At 35.9% G+C, this 18,913-nt stretch overlaps 1 protein-coding gene across 6 annotated transcripts in view; it reads left to right on the plus strand.

Annotated features, from left to right (window-relative positions):
- camsap2a (calmodulin regulated spectrin-associated protein family, member 2a) overlaps nt 1-18,664 on the plus strand; it is a 45,990-nt gene extending 27,326 nt beyond the window's left edge. Inside the window, exons 5-18 of one of the 6 annotated variants that reach the window (XM_065259543.1) lie at nt 509-541; nt 1,853-1,994; nt 2,437-2,576; nt 6,120-6,210; nt 6,298-6,394; nt 6,600-6,637; nt 6,732-6,801; nt 6,894-8,856; nt 11,278-11,414; nt 11,495-11,715; nt 12,279-12,375; nt 14,672-14,790; nt 15,071-15,189; nt 15,307-18,664. In XM_065259543.1, coding sequence (XP_065115615.1) covers nt 509-541; nt 1,853-1,994; nt 2,437-2,576; nt 6,120-6,210; nt 6,298-6,394; nt 6,600-6,637; nt 6,732-6,801; nt 6,894-8,856; nt 11,278-11,414; nt 11,495-11,715; nt 12,279-12,375; nt 14,672-14,790; nt 15,071-15,189; nt 15,307-15,612 — 3,573 coding nt within the window. In that variant the 3' untranslated portion in view covers nt 15,613-18,664. The remainder of the gene's footprint in view (nt 1-508; nt 542-1,852; nt 1,995-2,436; nt 2,577-6,119; nt 6,211-6,297; nt 6,395-6,599; nt 6,638-6,731; nt 6,802-6,893; nt 8,857-11,277; nt 11,415-11,494; nt 11,716-12,278; nt 12,376-14,671; nt 14,791-15,070; nt 15,190-15,306) is intronic. The other 5 variants (XM_065259544.1, XM_065259545.1, XM_065259546.1 and 2 more) reach the window with 5 other exon arrangements.
- Nucleotides 18,665-18,913: the final 249 nt, after the last annotated feature.

Here is an 18,913-nt window from a genome sequence, read left to right on the forward strand (position 1 = left end):
AAAGTTTATAAGATGTCCTCACTGATAAAGTGAAACAAACTTGTTGGTGTGTTCGCTCCACCCTATCCTAAGATCACTGGACTCGCCATCTGATGTTAATGAGAGCAGTCAGTTCTCAGAGATGCATTGAACAAGTGTGTGTGTGTGTTGTCTGTGCATTGTGTGTGTGTGACAGAATCAGTGCTGATAAAGGAATGTCAGGCTGTTACACAACTCTATAAACATCCTGAAACCATCAGCTTGGCATGCAGTGCCCACAATGTCACACAAACAGCTCACATTATTTTGTGTCGTGCCTATGCAGCAATACAAATATCAGTATTGCTCATATCAATCCTTATCTTCCAGTTTCACAAAATCTCTGTTATTAAGTGTTTAGTGGTGATCTCTTTTCCTACAGTATGGGAGGGAGGATGGTCACAGTTAATCTGATCTGATATGCGACTAAGACAGCTAATTGTCTTTATAATCCTCTTTTCTCTTTTATTCATTCTTTGACCGGCTAAAGTCTCCAACCAAGTGGTATATGAAGCTGGTTCCTGTAAGTGTGATCATATGTATTATGACTCGTCCATTCCTATTATTGATTTTTTAGTTTAAACATCTCTTCGTCTCCATTTATCATTTTCATTCATGTGCTTCATTACACCCACAAAAGAAACTATTTATATATATAGGCGTTTTCTGGTATTTATTCCATTAAAGGAAAACACCACCATTTTTCAATATTTTACTATGTTCTTACCTCAACTCAGACGAATTAATACATACCTATCTTTTTTCAATGTGTGCACTTAATCTTTCCACAGCCTTTGTAAAAGTGTTAGCATTTAGCCTAGCCCCATTCATTCCTTAGGATCCAAACAGGGATGAATTTAGAAGCCACGAAACACTTCCATGTTTTTTCTATTTAAAGACTGTTACATGAGTAAGTATGGTGGCACAAAACAAAACGTGATTTTTTTAAGCGGATAAAAAAGTTGAACTAAATTGTATTGCAAACTAAGTCCTCTTCCGCCATACAATATAGTTCTCATTTTTTATCCGCTTAAAAAAATCACGTTTTATTTTGTGCCACCATACTTTCTCGTGTAACTACTCATGTAAGAGTCTTTAAATAGGAAAAACATGGAATTGTTTGGTGGCTTTTAAATTCATCCCTGATTGGATCCTAAGGAATGAATGGGGCTAGGCTAAATGCTAACACATTCACGACGCGCTGTACAAAGATTAAGTGTACTCATTGAAAAAAAAAAGGTTTGTATTCATTCATCTAAGTTGAGGTAAGAACATAGTAAAATATTGAAAAACTGTGGTGTTTTCCTTTAAAGGGCACCATTTTGGACATGCTATAAAAATGCTTTGTGGGGTATTTTAAGCTAAAACTTTACAGACACATTCTGGGCACACCTGAGACTTAAATTACATCTTGTAAAAATGTGCATAATAGGTGCCCTTTAAAAAAAATCATTTTCATTATTCCATTATTTATTACGGTACTTTCCATACTGTACAGTTTGGCTGTGTCTGAAACTTAAAAAAAGCTTTTATGCTTTATAGGGAGTATGCAGAGCTGCGATTTTGACAGTTTTACTAAAATGTTTTATGTTTTGGATTTCTGAAAGATCAATGCTTTGCATTTGCAAATCTTACTTGAAATGGTTTAAGATCATTTGACATGACAGTTTTACTCCCTGTAAAGTTTCGGATGCACCCCGAACACGTTTGTAATGTTGTTGTTTTTCCTCATGCTTACCATTTTCTGTAGTAAATGAGCTACAACACTCAATGTAAAATGCATGTGGGTTATCAGGCATGTGTCAAATAACAGGCTTATGTCTGCTTGCCCCAGGCCCGTTACAGGAAGGAACAAGTTCTGTCCAAAACCGTTCCCTGGATCCCCCCGGTGGACAACCTGCTGAAGGACAGCACAGATGGTTGTGCCCTGGCCGCCCTGCTGCACTTTTACTGTCCCGCCACCATCAGTCTGGAGGGTACGTACACCGGCCAAAAACTTTGCTTTGTATGTGTGTGGATGAGTGAGAATAAAAAAAAACAATGCTGAAATTCAGTCTAAAGGAAAATTAAATAGATTCCTGTTGGGTTTAAGGAACACACATACTGATAAAATGTATACATGCACTTTGGTTATATTACGTTTGTAAACCCCTATCAGTTGACCACTATTGTGCATTGTTTGAAACACTTCTATGTGACTTTAATCATCTCTTAATCTCATCGCAGTGATGAACGTCATGAATGATGGATGCTGTTAGATTTATCTCCAAAGGCTAATGTGTGATTTAGACTTTGTGATTAACGGTCTTCTCCGTGATTGGTCGAGCACTTACAGAACTGTCTTAAAGACCGGATAACCTGTGTCTGTGAGTAGTTTGCTTGATTAGTGAAGCACTTTGAATCATTTCTGATTTACAGACATTTGCTTGAAGGAGACCATGTCGCTGGCGGACAGTTTGTATAACCTCCAGCTCATTCAGGACTTTTGCAGGGAGAACTTCAACCGTTGTTGTCACTTCAGTCTGGAGGACATGCTCTACGCCCATTCATCCATCAAAGTAAGACATTTCATAAGACTTTATAACAATGTAAAATCGATATGTGGTCTCCCCACAGTACGTATGTGAAGTTTTAGCTCAAAATATCATATAGATAATTTATTATAACATGTCAAAATTGCCACTTTGTAGGTGTGAGCAAAAATGTGCTGTTTTTGGGTGTCTTTTTAAATGCAAATGTAAATGACAGTACCGTGGTTGGATAGTGCAGATTATTATCCCCTTCTGACATCACAAGGGGAGCCAGATTTTAATGACCTATTTTTTCACTTGCTTGCAAAGAATGGTTTACCAAAACGAAGTTACTGGGTTGATCTTATTCATATTTTCTAGGATGATAGAAGCACTGCGGACCCAATTATAGCACTTAAACATGGAAAAAGTCAGATTTTTATGATATGCCCCCTTTAAGATCCAATGCGTGCCTGCTTGTTCTAGTTTCAGTCTTTGACTAGAGAGGTTTTAAAAAGGGGTTTACGGCTTAATGACAAAAGAGAAATGTATTTTTCATCAATAACTTTTACTTGGAAAACCATCCATATAGTGCAGTACAGTTACAGTCCTACACAAAAATAGTTTTACAACAAAAAAACAGTATTATATCTTATCTTATGAAATTGAATAAACGTTTTTGTTTGATAGAGCTATGTGTATAAGGATCCCGTTTCTTATGTGTTTTAACAGTTGGTATTGCTAATGCATAACACATTTTATATGCATAACAAATTTATATCTTCGCATACGGCAAACAATATATTTTCAAATATAATTTGAAATATATTTAAAAAAATTGCCAAAAAATGTGCTAAAATATATTTTGAAATATGTTTACAAAAATGAAATATGTTTGAAGTAGGGATGCTAAACAATTAATCGCGATTAATCGTTAGCAGAATAAAAGTTTTTGTTTACATCACATATGTGTGTAAACTGTGTATAATAAATATGTATATATATAAATATGAACACATTCATGTATAATTTTAAGAAAAAAAATTATATATTAAGTATTTATATTTATATATAATATAAATTATACATAAATATACAAATGTATATACACATGTAAACATTTCTAAAACATAGAAACATGTGTACATTTATTTATACAAAGCTATTATACACAGTTCACACACATATATGATGTAAACAAAAACTTTTATTCTGCCAACGATTAATCGCGATTAATCGTTAAGCATCCTTAGTTTGAAGTATTATTTGAAATATATTTAAAAAAAATAAATAGGCCTATATTTTAAAGCATTTATATTCACGTCGCATTGAAAGAAAAACTTTGTATGTTACAAACCTGTAAACATAATCGTTTGAAAAGATTAAAAATAAATATATTTTCAACTGCAAAAATATACTATACTTGTACTTTATACATGTAATACAAACTTTTATATTTTGGCCAGGAAAAAAATAGTTTTTGCCCTATTGGTTGTAAAATTATAAATGTATTTGTTGCCCCTGAAATACATTTTGAAATATATGTTTATATATGAAGGTTAAAACAAAATATTTTTTCAAATTCCAAGAAATATTTTATATTTTGTATAATTACTGTAAAAGAAATCCGTAGAAATTAAAATGTTATTACAGCTGGGTTGCCGGTAATTTACCGTAGATTTAAATTTATATTATTTACTGGCAAGAGTTTGTTCAAAGTTAAATACATTTTAAATATTAACAAGTCATTATCTTTAAAGAATAAATATACAATAACAGCCTCATGCAAAGCATTCTGGGAACCAGAAATCATCATTAACCTTTTTCTGATTTTTGCTTCAGATTTTGTTTCCCAGAATGTTTTGCTTTATGCTGTTTTTTAGTTTTACTCTGTAAAGACAAAGACTTGTAAATGTTTAATGTTCATTTAACTTTTAACAAAATTTTGCCAGTAAATAACATAAATTTAAATCTACGGTAAATTACCGGCAACCCAGTTGTAAAAGTAAAGTATTTATATGTCAAGCTGAAGCTACTATAGATGTAGGAATAGTGTGGTAAAATGTCCACAGCATGTTACTAAGTAAAATTATGCTATTTAAAGCCGTTTTTCACACTGGTGACTGTGTCGATGTGGTTATTGGCTTTATTTTTTTGGAGGTTTCAAATGCTAGTGCTTCAACAATAAAAAAACATTGACTGAAAGTGCAACAAAAAATACCTGAGGGTAACCTAAAATGCTGTGAAATAATTCATGTCATTTGTGGCAGGCTTCGAAGTTGAATCTCAGAACTGTGCGTGAAATTGAGAGCAGGTCGCTGAGCCGTAACCTTGACCCAGTTTCCTTCAGCTCTAATCTAGTTCAGATTCACTAGTTTTTTAAACAGACCCGTGTCTTATGGGTTCATAATTACCACAAAATAATACATGGTATGTTTGATAAAAAGCTTAATGTACCACGCATCAGCTCCAAACACAGCTTTTCTTCTTACATCCTCAGATGTCCCCATCCCCATCTTTGTCTCCCTAAACGTTTTGTCTTTGTCTTTTGGACCTGTTTTTTAAATATTTTAAATGCTTTTAATAAGTACCCCACTATTGATGCAAATCTGTTAAAACTTGTTCATGATAACCACTTCTGCAAAAGTTATAAAATTTTCTGTTTATTTTACTTAAATAAAATATAAAATTGTACTTTTATTAATAAAATGTTTTCACTTTAAAGCAGTACATACAATAAATATTTAATTTTAGCAGTATTTTTTTTTTAAGAAAAAATATTTATACAAATTTAAACCATTTAAAGGAGCCATAGGATAAAAAACGCATTTGTTTCCTCATTTTTATGCAAACCTTATGCATGCAAAGACTGCTGGAAAACAGGCCAATCTCAACATAACACTGACTGTGACCGTCGAGATGTACGTCCCAAGCGTTATATGCTAATTAATGCTATATGCTAGCATTTAGGCTGAAGTTTTACTATTGACTTTACAGTTACGTTTTGCATGTCCATACTAAATAAAAAGATCAAACTTACCACTCAGAAACGTCCATTAACAATTTCCAAACAATTTGTTGGTCCTCAAAATCTCCGGCTCAAACATTTAAGGTCTGTTTACTAATGTGAGCTACTGACATGAGCCTCAGAGCAGAGCAATCAGAGCAGAGCTCAACATTATTATTCATGAACCTTCCAAATAGGGCAAAAATAGACCATTATATTCAAAGGAAAAACATTTCTGGATCATTTTTGCACTTAATTAAGTTACATACCTTCTATGTAAATATCAAAGAACAATTTAACACATTATATGCACTTTTTGGCACCTTTAACAAAACATGGAAAATTGCCATTCTATAATGGTTAGGGTGGGCATTTAGCCCCAATAATAGGTATGCTTCATATTACTATTCATATTATGATGATATTATTCGTGATCTTTATTGTAATTTTGTAGAGACATCTTGTGGGAGTTGAAGAATATTGCACATTTTATATAACCACTTAAATTTTTCAAAAGTAGAGATATACTGTATAAATGCTTCTCCTTTGCTAGTATTTAATAGAGATGTGTATTTTTTCCACAGAATAACTATCTTGTGTTTATGGCCGAGCTCTTCTGGTGGCTCGAGGTCGTAAAGCCGGCTTTCGTTCAGGCACAGGTGTTAGACACTGAAGGTAATCTACTAGCTGTTTTTTTCTTATTTTTGTTGACCTTTACATTTGTCTATTACATTCATTGCACAAATTACATTTGATTTTTAGCACCAGCCCCCACACTTAAAAACCTGCCATCTGTACCCATCTCAAAAGTCACAAAGAGGAGTTTCATAGAAAGACCTCCTAGTCCAGACAGGCCAAGGTATTGAAAATCTCCCCCTACTTACTTATTTACTTTGAATGTTTGTAGCTGCCTAAATGGTCATTTTATATATTGTTGCTTTATATACTTTCTATCTCTTTATATATGTACTTGTGCGCTTAGTAGTTCTCTACATTGCATTGTTTTGTCTTGTCTGTGCATTGTACATGGTAAAAAAAATGACATTGACTTTTTTATGTTTAAGTCTCCCTCTCCGACCTCAACCACAGACTTCAGGCTCAGGTAAACAGATTTGAGATGACAATCAACTTTATAAGTACGATATTAAAATACATTTGGTGGCATATACTCTAACTCCATCATATGTGCTATACAGGTCAGATTAAGAGATCAACCTCAATGTCATTTGTGGAGAGCTTCATGGGCACTTGGCCCAAAGAAAAGAAGTAAGTGAAAGTTATGAAAAAGATATGAAGCTTATGAAGTTAAAAACTATTTGCCGTTGGATCCTACCCATGTCTTATTTGTGCCTTCATAGGTCTGCTCCTCAGGGAGTGTCCTTTGAAATCCCATTTGATAGAGACAGCACTAGTGAAACGCCTACTTCAACTGGCCGAGGGATGACCCGATCTGCCAGCACAGAAGGTTTTAAGATGGCCCTTGGGACCAGGGGCATCAAGAGAAACCTTTCTTTTCAGCCTGTCAATGGAAAGAACATAGGCATAGAGGAGGAGGACGGCTGCCCTGATAGCCTGACGGGAAATCTTAACGGTCGTCTAAATGGCTCAGGGCCACCCAGCATTGAAGAGGCTCTTGAGATTATCCACAACTCTGAGAAAAAGTCACAAAGCCCCAAGGCCCATGCGTCCAATGAGGGTTTCTTTCTTCATCTCCACAACCAAGATGAACTGATCCCAAAAGCAAAAGAAGGAAATGTGGACTCAATTTCAGAGTCGTCCAAAGGGATTGACAGCACATCAACCACAGAAGTTGATACAGGCATTCATGTGCGGACAGAGGACATTCAAGAGACGCTAGATGAGGACTCATCCCTTAGGGATTGTACTGTAAGCATGGATCTTGACACAGATCAAGACTATGAGGCCAGAACCTGCTCAACAAGCCCGTGTCCCAGTAACATCAGTGGAAAGTCCCCTGCTGGAAGTACCCCAACCCCTGCCCTCACACCTGGGGTTAAGATGACCAGTTTTGCAGAGCAAAAGTTACGTAAACTGAATCCAAATTTGGAGGCCAAAGGTGCCAGCTCCCAAGGCACAACACCAGACAGTTCAGACCTCAACATTCCTCACTCTGTCTCCTGGGCGCCTTCGCCCGAGGTGAGCCCTGCACGCCAGCCGTCCAAAGACCCTGCCCAGGCCATGGCTGCTGAAATGGTGCAGCTGCGTATGAGACTTGAGGAGAAACGTCGTGCCATCGAGGCCCAAAAGAAGAAAGTGGAGGCTGCCTTTACTCGACATCGTCAAAAGATGGGACGTAGTGCTTTCCTCACCGTGGTCAAGAGGAAAGGTGATGCCACGTCACCGTATCCCAGCTCAGAGGAAAGCAAAATTCCTGCGGAGACACCCCAGCCCATCAAGTCTCCGCAGAAGTCTCCAGGTGAGGACGGCACATCTGAAGCAGACCTCGTGGAGTACACACGCTCCATTGAGAAGCTTAACGCTTCTCTGAGTTTCCTACAAGCCGAGATGCAACGTCTTGCTCAACAACAGGAGCTTATCATGCAGATGCGGGAGCAACAGGCCTGGGTGGTGTCTGCACCTCAACCTTCACCACAAAAACAGGTGCGAGATCTCCGAGGGAGCGGGACACGCTCTTCAGGGTCACCCTCACCTGCAGATTCCCCTAGGGCTACACAACTCTCCCCTACAAACCTTAAGAGAAAGTCCGCTTCCTTCCATTCCAAGACCCCAAGGACACCCAGACCAAATGAGCTAAAGATCACACCCTTCAACCGAGTCCTTACTGTTCCTCAGTCAGTTGACAGCATACCACGGCTCAGAAGGTTCTCCCCATCTCAGCCCGAATCCTGCTCCTTTTCATATTTGGGACATAAGAAGAAACCACCATCAGGAGCTGAAACCACAGACGCTGAACAAGACCTTGGCCTGGAGTCGCTGTCTATTGAGCATTCTTCTGGTGATATTACCTCACCAACCAAAGAAACCCAACAGCTAGAAGAAGTTGAGCCAAATGGGGAGAATGAACAAGTAGAAGAAATAGGTCCATCGGATGAGAACAAGCCTGCAATGGAATCGAATGTATCAGAGGTGTTATCACAGTTTGTAACTGAAACAGTCATTGTCACTCCCACCGAGAAGCCAATTGACATCACCCATCAGAGCAACAAGAATCTGATTGAGGTTCCTTTGTCCATCCTCAAGCCCATAGATGGACAAGCACTGGAAGAGGAAGGCGAGAAGGAAATATCAGGAGAAAATCAGGATGATGATCAGAAAATGAGCTGTGGATTCTTCTTCAAGGTAAACATCTCAATTACTATTGCTCATCCCTGGAATTAAGGATTAAAAGAAGGCTCAGGACAATGTAGTGATATGACCATAACCACAATCTTTAATACTTATAGCAGCAGTAAAGTTGCTGAAAGAGGTTAGCTTGGGACAGAACTTAGTGCATATTTATAATGCAGATGTTTGATCTAGGTCAGAAAACTGGGGCAAATAAATAATTTAGTTTTAAATGTCAGCGTTATGCTGCCTGAATAGTGTAGCAGCTTTATGTTTTTGTCTGGTTCACTTTAGACTTGTATAGCACCATCAAAAGCTCTAGTTAATAGGGTAACAATAAATATTGAAATCATTTTAATATCACAAATGGTATATGATGCTTTGAATACATAAAAAAATGTACAGTCTAAAGCTAGAAGTATAGTCCTGTTTTTAGGCATACGCGCGGGTCCGCTGTCTACTGCACTGCAAAAAATTATTTTCTAGAAAAAAAATTCTTAGTATGTTTGTCTTGTTTTAGTAAAAATATCTAAAAATTCTTAAATTAAGATGCTTTTTCTTTATGAGCAAAACGACCCAAGAAATTAATTCATTTTTTGTGATTTTCACAAAAGTTTCACAAAATGCCTTCCAGGAAAATTTTCTATTAAAAATATATAAACATACAAATTTATCAAATGAAAGAACAGACCCTCTGCTTTCAAACAAACAATAAACAAACAAAACGGGAAAAAACGTTTCTTCCTATCTGTATTTTTTTCTCTTAAATTTGGGTATTTTTCTTTAAAAATACAAATTTGTTAGCAAAAAGCTGAAATAATTGCATTTTTGTGAGATCAGATTCAGAACGATTATCAAAACATACACAGAGTTTAAAATTATTAAATAACATTTTTGCGTAATTTTTTTTCATAAATTGGGTAAGTGCGCCTACACTGCAAAAACTGATTTTCAAGAAAAAAAATTCTTAGTATTTTTGTCTTGTTTTCAGTAAAAATATCTAAAAAATTTTAAATTAAGATGCTTTTTCTTTATGAGCAAAACGACCCAAGAAAATAATTAATTTTTGTGATTTTCACAAAAGTTTCACAAAATGCTTTCCAGGAAAATTTTCTATTAAAAATATATAAACATACAAATATATCATATGAAAGAACAGACCCTCTGCTTTCAAACAAACAATAAACAAACAAAACGGGAAAAAAAACGTTTCATCCTATCTATATTTTTTTTAAACTTTTAAATTTGGGTATTTTTCTTTAAAAATACAAATTTGTTAGCAAAAAGCTGAAATAATTGCATTTTTGTGAGATCAGATTCAGAACGATTATCAAAACATACACAGAGTTTAAAATTATTAAATAACATTTTTGCTTCATTTTTTTTCATAAATTGGGTAAGTGCGCCTACACTGCAAAAAAAGATTTTTAAGAAAAAAAAATCTTAGTATTTTTGTCTTGTTTTCAATAAAAATATCTAAAAATTCTTAAATTAAGATGTTTTTCTTGATGAGGAAAGCAACCCAAGAAAATAAGGCTTGTTTGAAGTGATTTTGTGCATTAAACAAGCAAAAAAATCGTGAAAATTTTTCCTAAACACTAAATTCAAGAAAAATTCAAGAAAAATCTACTTACCCCATTGGCAGATTTTTTTTGCTTTGTTTTATGCACAAAATCACTTAAATTTGATATTTTTTGTATAAAAACTAGACTTATTTTCTTGGGTCGTTTTCCTCATCAAGAAAAAGCATCTTAATTTAAACATTTGTAGACATTTTTACTGAAAACAAGACAAAAATACGGAGAATTTTTTTGTTAAATATATATATATATATATTTGCAGTGTATAATTGCAGTATTGCAGATTAACATAAAAATTCATCAGGAAAACATTTTTTATGCAAATGTTTTCTCTTAATTGATGAGATAACTAGTCAGTGGTAAAGAAAGAGTTAATATCGTGCAGCCCCTTATTTCGTGCAGTGCAGCCCTCAAATTAATTTGCCCTTGGATATTGATAAAGTCAAATATTCACATAAAATTCAAATTCCAAGCTGTAATTTACGAAAAATTTAATAGTAATAACATATGTAAGGAATAATTGACGACGGGCCATTGAATTATAAGAAAATAATGGACACACAATTTGCAATGCACCGTGGGTGTGCATTATTTTCAAATAATTCAAAGGACCGGAGTCAATTATTCCTCTTATACCACGGTTACCAAAAATATTGCCCAGGTGCCTATTTTTAAGACATTTGACAAGTTATGTGTGCGGTTATCAGAAATGAATGCATACCCACGGAACATTTCTCAGCCAATCAGAATACAGCATTCAACAGACCCGTGGTATAAATAATTATAATACACTTTAGCATACAAATTAACAGATACGTGTGATGTCCATTTTTATGATGCCTTTATGTGACGTCAGGATGATAAGAAGGAAGAGGACAGCATGGCCATAAAGCGAGCGGCACTTTTGGAGAAACGGCTGAGAAGAGAACGAGAAACTCAGCAGAGGAAACAGCAGCTGGAGGCGGAGCTTGAACAAAAGAAAGAGGAGGCCAGGTAACACCCAGTCCGGCTGTCAATCACTGTGCATAAGCCCCTCCCCCTAGTCTCTCATTTCAATATCTCTCCTACCACAGGTTGAAAGCAGAGGAGGACCGCATGAAGAAGGAAGAAGATAAAGCCCGGCGAGAGTTTATCAAGCAAGAGTACCTGAGGAGAAAACAGCTGAAACTTATGGAAGACATGGACACGCTTGTTAAACAGAGGCCTGCGGGAGCCAAGCAGAGAAAACCAAGGCCCAAATCCATCCACAGAGATGTGCTGGACTCACCCAGGACTCCTGTTAAGGGGACGGCAGGTAAAAGCCCAAAACTGCATGCTTTGTGCTACTCTCAGACTTTAACTTACGCAGTTCACTGCATCCTTCTGTATTTGCTTCTAACAAATTTAACACCATGACACCTCAAAACTAATGAGATTCTGCTAAATCTTTTCCTGAGCAATGCTTTACAACCTCTGTCTTCGATCTATACCATCACTTGCTAATAAATATCTATTCTAACCAATGAATTAACAACTACACTGCAAAAAAATGTTTTTTAAGAAAAAAAAATTCTTAGTATTTTTGTCTTGTTTTCAGTAAAATTATCTAAAAATTCTTAAATAAAGATGCTTTTTTTTGGATGAGCAAAACGACCCAAATAAGTCTAGTTTTAAGACCAAAAATATCAAATTGTGATTTTGTGCATAAAAATCTAAGCAAAAAATCATTAAATCATTTTAAAACATTAAATTCAAGAAAAATTCAAGATAAAATACACGCAGTGAACCGTACTATTATGAGAGTAACACAAAGTTCAGTGGGTTTGCTGTTGTTTTGTAACTGTGAGTCTTGTGTCGTTTTTCTGTTTTTGCGCCCAGGTTCACGCCCTCGTGTTTTTTCAGTGTCAAGCCTGTCTCTGGCATCACTTAACCTCGGAGACAATGACAGCGTCGGATCAGAGCGGAAAACGCCCAGGTAAGCAGCACTTGGTTCCTGTTGCTGAAAAGCGTGAATTTTGTAAAATGTATACCTTGAATTCACCGAAAATGTAGTTTAGTGTATTTGGGTCAATGATTTGACGTTAATAATTTTGTGTCCGTATGGTTCAATTAAATGTAAAAGGGTTAACATTTCAAAATAAATTGGCAGATTACTTGCATACATTGTCTTTTTTGAGGATCAAGTCTAAAATTTCTGGTTTTATTTCATTTAGAAAGAATATTTGGGGGATAATTTCAAAAATGTCAAAGTGTTTTAACCGGTCTGTGTCAATTGGTGTAACTAGTAAATAAATACTAAACTAAATATATTCATAAAAATGTGGAATAAAATATAATCATCTAGTTTAATGTAATATAATTTTTTTTTACATACATTTTTACATCATTTGTCAAGATTATTTAGAAAACAGAGCTGTTTTTAGCATATATCAGAACAAATATTACAAAAATGCATTAAAATTTACATTTAATAACTAATAAAATGTATTTTCGTGTGATATTTTAAAATTATTATTAGTTTTTTTTTTTTTTTGATTACGCTTACATGCCATCAAGGTGGATAAAATATTTTGCCGGTTACACCATTTGACATTTTCAGGTCCATTCAGTCTTATCTTTCATAAAAATGGTGCAAATGTAATTTTTTATTGCATAAAATCAACATAAATACACGATGTGCATTAAATATACCTGATGCATGCTTTTAAAACAAGTTTTTAAAAAGATTTTTAAATTTCTCATCTTGCCAAACCGTTTTTGTCACTGACCCATATACAAGCATCTGCAATATGTAAATGTCATAAGCAGTCCACAGAAATATGGAAATATACTTGCTTTCTGCATTTAAGGAACACGCCGACTTTTTGGGATTTTAGCTTATTCACCGTATTCCCCAGAGTTAGATAAGTCCATATATACCCTTTTATCTCCTTGTGTCCCCACCGCTAGCCTAGCTTAGCCCAAGAGCTCCAGCTAGCATACTGCTTCGCGCAAGTAGCAGTGCTTTGCCTTCTGAGAATATAGTTCCCAGTAACAATATGACATTGTTATTTGTACACGCTGTGACTATACAAATCACAACATATAAATAGGAAAATGTTGGTGTTATTTTGTCACTTTGAAGCAGTATGCTAGCTGGAACCATTTACTTCCAGTCTTTGTGCTAAGCTAGGCTAGCGGTGGGTGTGTCAGACACAGTTACGGGCCACATGGAGATGAAAAATGTATGGGGGATATGGTGAATAAGCTAAAATCTACAAAGGTTGGCATGTTCCTTTAAGCCTTTGTTTTATTTCACAGTGCTAACCCAGTGCAATTCTTGTTGTGTATTCTTGAATGTTCTTGCGTCTTAGAAGCAATAGCTTAGCATCTGGCAGTCTTTACTTCTTTATGAGCTCTCCTCGTGTGGGAAAGAGAAGGTCAGTTGTAGTTGGATAAGACACGTTACGCCTCGCATCTTCTATGCATCAATTTTTACTTCTAAGTTGGGTTGGCAGTAATACAAGGTACCCCATCTTTAAACATTAAAGATGACTCCATCACCCTATCACTCCCTATGACCCGTCACAGCTTATTTGATTTGATTTGATTTGTTATTATTCAACAACCAAGACTAAACACTATCACATCACTAACCTTCACAATCTCACTATAACCTCAAAACCATAGAAATGCGAGACGCTTTTATAGAAACGTCAATACAAAATATAAATGTGATTGTAATGTGATGTGATATAGGCCACGTACACACTGCAAAGTTTCTGAAGCCGTCAAGAGACGCTTCTAAACGAGTCAAAAAGTCAAGACACGACCCATTGTCAAAATTTCAGTGTCCATCACTGTAGTTCATCCAAAACAAACCAGAAATGAGACTCAAAGTGTTAAATACTGGAATTATCCTTTAACATTTGTACTGTGCTAAATTCCTGTAAATGCGTTGTCACTCCCGCATATTATCAAACTGTATGTGTGCACAGAACAGGATTAAGTGCTAAAAATAGAAGTGACAACCGAATTTAACGGGGTCTGTGTAATGTGAATACGTTCGATATATTACTTTAGGATCAATATTCTTGCTCTCATACCGAATGTGTTTGTTATCACCTGTCGTTTTTTAAGAATGTGTGCTTATACATTAGCTTGCAGCTTTAGTTCAAACACAAAAACATCACTGCCTGTTTCTGCATGACATCAGAAGTGATCAGGAGATTAATGATGGCATTGGTGCTGTTAAATGTATAGCAGGACTAAGGTTTACGATGTTGTCCCAGTAGGTCTGATTCAGCAGATGGCTGCCTGTCCCCTACTCGCTCCGGTAGCCGTAACGGAGACAAAGACTGGGAAAACGGCTCCACCACGTCCTCGCTGACGTCCAACACTGAATACACAGGTTAGTCTGCAACTCCAGTCCACCAGAGGGAGCCCTTACCCAAATCCTTATTTTTATTTATATTACGTTACATATGTTCGAAAACAGAAACTATTAGGCTGAAAATAGCAAAAAAGTTTTGAAGTTTGGACGAATATGTTTAAAAGACTAAATAAATTTTATTGAACAATAAAGTTTTTAAAGATGCGATCAAATAGCAACCATGCAGCATAGAGGAAAGCATTTTTTGCTCTTTTCGTTGCCAGACATTCAGTGCTCAACCTTTATTTTTTCTCTGCAGGTCCTAAATTATATAAGGTACCCAGTGCAAAGTCTAATAAACATATCATTCAGAACGCTCTGGCCCACTGCTGTTTGGCCGGCAAAGTCAATGAGGGACAGAAGAACAAGATTTTAGAGGTAATGCATATTTGTGAAATTTAAATGTAGTATTAATTTAAACTTGTAATGTATGTAATACAGAATTATTTACAAGTATCCCATATGAACTTAGCTATTTGTTTATGTCCTTTAAAGGAAATGGATAAATCAGAGGCCAACAATTTCCTGATCCTCTTCCGGGATTCCGGCTGCCAGTTCCGCTCCGTATACACGTACTGCCCGGACTCGGAGGAGATCAACAAGCTGACCGGCATCGGCCCGAAAACCATCTCACGCAAGATGATCGACGGCCTCTACAAGTACAACTCGGACCGGAAGCAATTCAGCCAGATCCCAGCCAAGACCATGTCGGCGAGCGTGGATGCCATCACCATCCAAAGCCACTTGTGGCAGACCAAAAAACCAGGGACTCCCAAAAAAGTAGCGGCCGTTAAGTCGTAGTGTTTCTTGACGTCTGTTCGAACGCTTTCTAGATGCACTTCTTCGTACGTACTGGAAACTTTTTACAATCTTCCGTCCGAACTAGTTAGTCTACGCACGTTTTATGCACAACTGGAATGTAAAACTCTGAAGGGTGGCAAATGAATCGCATTCATGTGTGTGGCACCCGAGACATCGTTTTACGCATCACGTTTGAATTCTATGTGCCAAAAAACAAAACAATGAAACATTGTCACGGACGTCCTGTTATTTTAAGTTGGTACACTAAAGCACTGAATGTTATTTTCATTTTTGTACAGAATTCTCGCACATTTGTGGCCTTACGTTGATTTTATTTTCTTGTTTTTTTTTGTGTTTGTATTTGTTATATGATTGTACGGCTGCTTATCGAAAGGTTCTTGCGTGCATAGCTTGTGATTGTACTGATTTCATATCTAACCGTAAGGGAGCCTTCTTGGCGAGCTATGTCATATTTAATATACACATAAATCAGTGTGGTAATGTGCCGTAAGTAATATTGTTTGCAGAAATGACCCACTTTTGATGGGTTTGAACTCTATTGGCATTGATTCACAGCAGGATTGTGAATTTATTTAATTTCGTTCCAGTAGGTGTATTTGCTTTTTATGTATATTTTTTGTTTGTTTTTTTAACCGACCGATGGTAATGTTCTAAATTCAGCATTATGGTGTTTTTAAATCGTATTTATCATCTATTTTTGGCCTTAAGGCCGGGGATTACGATGCCAAACTTTTCTGTTGTATTCATTTATGATTGTTCGTGCAAACATAACACTAATGAATATTTTATTGTGCTGGCCTGAATTGCAGAAAAAAGTATTTCCGTTTTAGCTTCATGGATGACGATAAATAAATGTCTTATCATGTGACTTGGCTACATCACCAGCAGTGTTGGGGAAAGTTACTTTTAAAAGTAATGCATTACAATATTAAGTTACTGCCCAAAAAAGTAACTTATTGCGTTACTTAGTTACTTTTCATGGAAAGTAAATCTTACGTTACTAAGTTACTTTTGCGTTACTTTTTCTAACTTGGCTGAGGCTTGATCTCTTTCAGGCGTTGCAGGTGTTTTTATGATTGCAGAAATGTCAAGCTCTGGCCTGCCATCAACGTTTCTGACTCAAACTGTTCCCGCTCAGGCGCACATGCGTAATTCAACATTAATGTGTTGTAATGTTTAATTCAGTACATTATTTTAATTTTTATTTGATTAAATTAAACTAAAAAGTTACAGAGCCCCTAAGGGGACATGGAGCAAAAATTAAATAAAGTTTAGTTTCGCATGCGCACATGAAACCATCGCGTGCTCACGTGAAACTTTCGCGTGCTCACGTGAAACTTTCGCGTGCTCACGTGAAACTTTCGCGTGCGCACGTGAAACTTTCGCGTGCGCACGTGAAACTATCACGTTTAGTTTCGCGTGCGCACGTGAAACTATCGTGTGCGCACGTGAAACTTTCACATGCGCACGCGAAAGTTTCACGTGAGCACATGATAGTTTCACGTGAGCATGCGATAGTTTCACGTGAGCACGCGAAACTTAACTTTTAAAAAAAATTCTGCACATGAAGGTTTCCGTGAGCGCATAAAAGTTTCACGTGAGCACATGAAACTAAACTTTTGATTTTTTTACTCCAATGTCACCTTAGGGGCTTGGTAAAAAGTAACTTGCATTACTTTTTTAAAAAAGTAACTAAAATATTAATGTGTACATTTATAAAGAAATGCGTTACTTTCCTCGTTACTCCATAAAAGTAACATTATTACGTAATGCACGTTACTTGTAATGCGTTACTCCCAACACTGATCACCAGTGTCAAAAACAACATAACTTTGTAATACTGTGGTCAAAGTTTAACTATTTCAACAATGATCCTGATCTTTTTTTTCAATCACAGCTAATGATTATGATTATTATATATGGTATTGTATCATAAAACTCAGTGGTTGGAAAACGAAAAAAGTCACATTATCTATTTTATTTGCTAGCAGTATTTTTACTGCTTACACATTCCTTTTTAAACCTCATAAAATCAATTTTCGTCGAGATAAAGCATTGCATATAAGATTCTGAACATGCCAACTTTTTAAGTCTTGTTTACTATTATAGAGTAAACAAGAGAAAAAAAATATTTTCTGTGTATTCTCGATATGACTGGTCTGAAGTATGTTACACTATTATCCTCGAAAACACAAAAGTGTTAAGCAGTTTGCCAAAATATATTTTAGATGATTGTTGGAGCCATTTCAATAATGTGTGCAAAATGTTGCAACTGAGGGCTAAAAAACTTTGAATGGTAAATTTTACATTTTGACTTGGTTATGTCGGATTAGCTGGAGTTTATGTGACGTTATCAATCATAATATTTGACCCTGCCTGTGAAAATCATCCTACATATGTAAAGATCATCCAGTGAAAATATAATCTTGATATCTTTAATATTGACTGAGTGAGGTCATGTCAATGACTGAAATCAAACTATGCTCCTAATCTCATAATTCGATTATGAGACTTACGCCTGGATTTCACAGACGGGGTCACATATGTTAACATTCCCCCTTAATTGTTTTAGGGCAGAATGTGGCTATACGGGTAGAGGCGTTTGATGCCTTCCTTTCCTGCTTATTAAAAGCCATTTTCCCAGTAGTTTTCCACTGCAGTATTGAAATGCTGTTTATTGGTGCTTGCCGTTCAAACTCTTAACACACCTGTTTTCCAATAAATCAGATTTGTTGATTAGCTGAAGGGATGTATGAGTGTTTTGAAATGGACAAATGTGCACAGCAGACTCATAAGTTTTAGTCTATCAAAAAAAGTTAAAAACAGTTAACATACTATCTTGGTTGAGTTATTTGGCCATTTCAGGTTATTTAAATGAGCATGGTATAGACCATTGTACAGTGTGTGAACTCTGATCTCTTCAGCACGTCTCTCTCTCTCTCTCTCTTTCATTTCAGGTTCTGTGCTGTCATAATGCTAAAATAACATGTCAGATTTTAATTGCATTCAATAAAGTTTTGCATGGCCTCTTTTTTTTTGTCTTTTGAGTTTTATTGTACTGCATTGTCAGATCATTGACTGTAATTGATGTCTCTTCAATAAAACTTAACAGCAAATTTATTATCATTAAAGGAAAACACCACAGTTTTTCAATATTTTACTATGTTCTTACCTCAACTTAGACGAATTAATACATACATATCTTTATTCAATGCGTGCACTTAATCTTTGTACAACGCATCGTGAATGTGTTAGCATTTAGCATAGCCCCATTCATTCC

This window comes from Paramisgurnus dabryanus, chromosome 24, assembly GCF_030506205.2.
Source record: "Paramisgurnus dabryanus chromosome 24, PD_genome_1.1, whole genome shotgun sequence".
Taxonomy (NCBI): Eukaryota; Metazoa; Chordata; class Actinopteri; order Cypriniformes; family Cobitidae; genus Paramisgurnus; species Paramisgurnus dabryanus.